The 3,222-nt window shown below is 46.3% G+C and overlaps 1 protein-coding gene across 1 annotated transcript; it reads right to left on the bottom strand.

Moving 5' to 3' along the window:
* Nucleotides 1-580: 580 nt before the first annotated feature.
* LOC112617857 (olfactory receptor 7D4-like) lies at nt 581-1,519 on the bottom strand. Its single transcript, XM_025374518.1, has one exon. The coding sequence runs from the start codon at nt 1,517-1,519 to the stop codon at nt 581-583; it is 939 nt and encodes a 312-aa protein (XP_025230303.1).
* Between the last annotated feature and the right edge of the window lie 1,703 nt (nt 1,520-3,222).

Below are 3,222 nucleotides of genomic sequence, written 5' to 3' on the forward strand. Positions count from 1 at the left end.
TGGAAAATATAAAAGGAGGAGATGAAAGGGTAGAACTGAAGGATAACAGAGAAGTCTCTTTGTATAAGACTCATACAAAGTACTCACAGTACTCACAAGGTATGTTGACTAAAGACAGAGAAACAAATTCCATGAGATTAAGAGGCAGAATTTTTTTCTTTTTGAGACATTTTACTATCTTTGTTGCCCAGGCTGGACTTGAACTTCTGGTCTCAAGTGATCTTCCTGCCTCAGCCTCCCAAAGCACTGGGATTACAGGTGTGAGACACTGCGCCTGGCCTGTAGGCAGAATTTCTTTAGTTGCTGTTGTTTTTGAGACAGGGTCTGGCTCTATTGCCCAGGCTGGAGTGCAGTAGCACAATCTCTGCTCACTGCAGCCTCAGCCTCCTGGGCTCAAGGGGTCCTCCCACCTCAGCCTCCTGAGTAGCTGGGACCACAGGTGCACACCACCATGCCTGGCTAATTATTATATATTTTTTGTAGAGACAGGGTCTTGCTGTGTTGCCCAGGCTTGTCCAGAATTTCTTTAGCTCACTGCTGCTACCTCTGCCAACTCAGAAACCCAGGAACAATGTTCCCGTCATCGAGCATAGAGCCTTCTCCCAAGCAGTCTCTCTAGGGCCCTCTTGATGTCCCTGTTTCGCAAGCAATAGATGAAGGGGTTCAGCATGGGGGTGACCACAGTGTACATGACCGAGGCCACCATGCCCCGCCAGGAAGAGGACGATGCATTGGAACTAAGATACACACCAAGGCCTGTCCCATAGAATAAAGAAACCACAGACAGATGAGATCCGCAGGTAGAAAAGGCTTTGTGTTTCCCATCTGTGGATGAGATTCTCAGGATGGAGGAGACAATTTGGGTGTAGGAGAAAAGGATTCCTGAGAAGGGCACAAAACCCAGAAGGCCGGTCACCACGTAGAGCAGGATGTAATTGATGTGTGTGTCTGAGCAGGCAAGCGTGAGGGCCTGAGCAAGCTCGCAGTAAAAGTGCCGAATGACCCAAGTGGTGCAGAAGGACACCCGCAGCATCAATAGACTCTGGATCAGGGAGTATGACAAGCTGAGGAACCAGAACACAAGAACCAGCAGGCCACAGAGGCGGGGGTTCATAATGACAGGGTAGTACAGGGGGTGACAGATGGCCACATACCGGTCATAGGCCATCACGGTGAGGAGAAATGTGTCTATGCCTCCAAAAACCATGAAAAAATACATCTGAGAGATGCAGCCTGCATAGCTGATGGCATTGCTCTGCGCCTGGATGTTCACCAGCATCTTGGGGACTGTGGTGGAGGTGAAACCGATGTCAGCCAAGGACAGGTTGGAGAGGAAGAAGTACATGGGGGTGTGGAGGTGGGAGTCAGAGCTGACGGCCAAGATGATGAGCAGGTTCCCTAGCACCGTGACCAGGTACATGGACAGAAACAGTGCGAAGAGCGTCTGTTGATCCTCTAGGTCCTGGGAAAATCCCAGGAGTAAAAATTCTGAAACCCTTGTTTGATTTCCCAAGTCCATGTTGCCGACACATCAGCTAGACAGTTAAGGAAGGGAGGAAACATGAAATAGTTGCTGAACAGGCTCCAAAATCTCTCTGCTGTTTTATTTCTTGAGGAGAATAATTGGGTACAAAAGCTTTAAAATTGCAAAACTTAGGAATCCTACATTCTGTCATTTGTTATAGGCAACATTTCATGATGTTGACTAACGCCTGTTCATTGGCCTCTCGGAGACCCACCCATTCCCTTTTTCTCTGCTTTAGCATCATCAAATCTACCAAGATAAGAGCAACTTTAGACCTTAGAGATAAAACGGTCCGTACCTGCTCTAACACACATAAGGTCCAGTGAACCTAAGAAAAGGTCAGGGTCATCTTCCTTGTCTAAGACACAACTAAGACTGAAGAAGGTCAGACAACTATGTCTGAGCAGTAAGAAAATGTGAAAGCAGAGATAATAGATAGGCAGAATATTGCAACTATGAGAAGTGAGAAAATATGAAAGCAGAGATAATAGCTAGGCAAAATATTGCAAGATGAGTGGATTTAGGTTTTTCAAGGAAAGAAAGAGGGAAGGAGGGAGGGAGGGAGGAAGGAAGGAAGGAAGGAAAGAAAGAATTTCTTTTTGCCTCAAGTCCCACTTGGAGTTATGGTGGCAGCCAAATTCTGACTCAAATAGGTCATGAGATTACCACTAACAACATTCATCTTAAGAAGCTGGCCACACATTAAAAACCTTCTACCTTAGAACCAGGGTTTCAAAATTAGAGACCAGAAAGATACAGTCATTTGACATTTATACAATTCTCTTTTTCCATCCGCATAATAAATATGGCCTAATCTGTTTCTGTTGTCTAGTGTTGGTGCACGGTTTTGTTGTTGTTGTTGTTGGTTTTCTGCTTTTGTTGTGTTTTTTTTGTTTGGTTTTTTTTTTTTTTTTTTTTTGAAACAGAGTCTCACCCTGTCACCCAGGCTGGAGTGCAGTGGCGCAATCTCGGCTCACTGTAACCTCTGCCTCCCTGGTTCAAGCGGTTCTCTTGCCTCAGCCTCCTGAGTAGCTGGGATTACAGGTGCGTACCACCACGCCCAGCTAGTTTTGTAAAAAACTAGCTAGTTTCACCATGTTGGCCAGGCTGGTCTTGAACTCCCAACCTCAGGTGATCTGCCCACCTCGGCCTCCCAAAGTGCTGGGATTACAGGCGTGAGCCATGGCGCCTGGCCTGGTGTACAATTTGTGTTGAGCCATGCTGGGGAGTATAGAATAATTGAACTAGGTTGACAACTGGGTTGTCAGTCACTGAAAAAGTGCTAAAAGTCATTCCGCAAGAGGGTCTTCTTTGGGCGAGGCTAAGTGTTAGCTGTTGGGGATCAAAGATTAATGATGTGGTCTTTTTTTTTTTCTTATGGTTCCACCTTCCAGAAGATGGATTCAGAAACAGATCATTGTAACGCAGTGAATTAAGTGCTAAAATAAAACGATGTGCAGAGTGGAGTACAGAGAGGATTCCTCAACCCAGCCTGGAGTAATGCATTCACGGAAGGACTCCTGGAGGAAGGAATACCCGGGCAAGGAATTACCCAGGTGAAGGGTTGCACAGGGGCATTTCTGGCAGAGATATAAGCAAGGGAATAAGCCTAGAAGCAAGAAGCAGCACGGGACAGAGTTCTCTTAGCCCTTTGCTGCTGCTTAAGCGCAGTGTTAGATAAGAATGATGAGGATGAT

Source organism: Theropithecus gelada, unplaced genomic scaffold, assembly GCF_003255815.1.
Source record: "Theropithecus gelada isolate Dixy unplaced genomic scaffold, Tgel_1.0 HiC_scaffold_5255, whole genome shotgun sequence".
Classification (NCBI taxonomy): domain Eukaryota; kingdom Metazoa; phylum Chordata; class Mammalia; order Primates; family Cercopithecidae; genus Theropithecus; species Theropithecus gelada.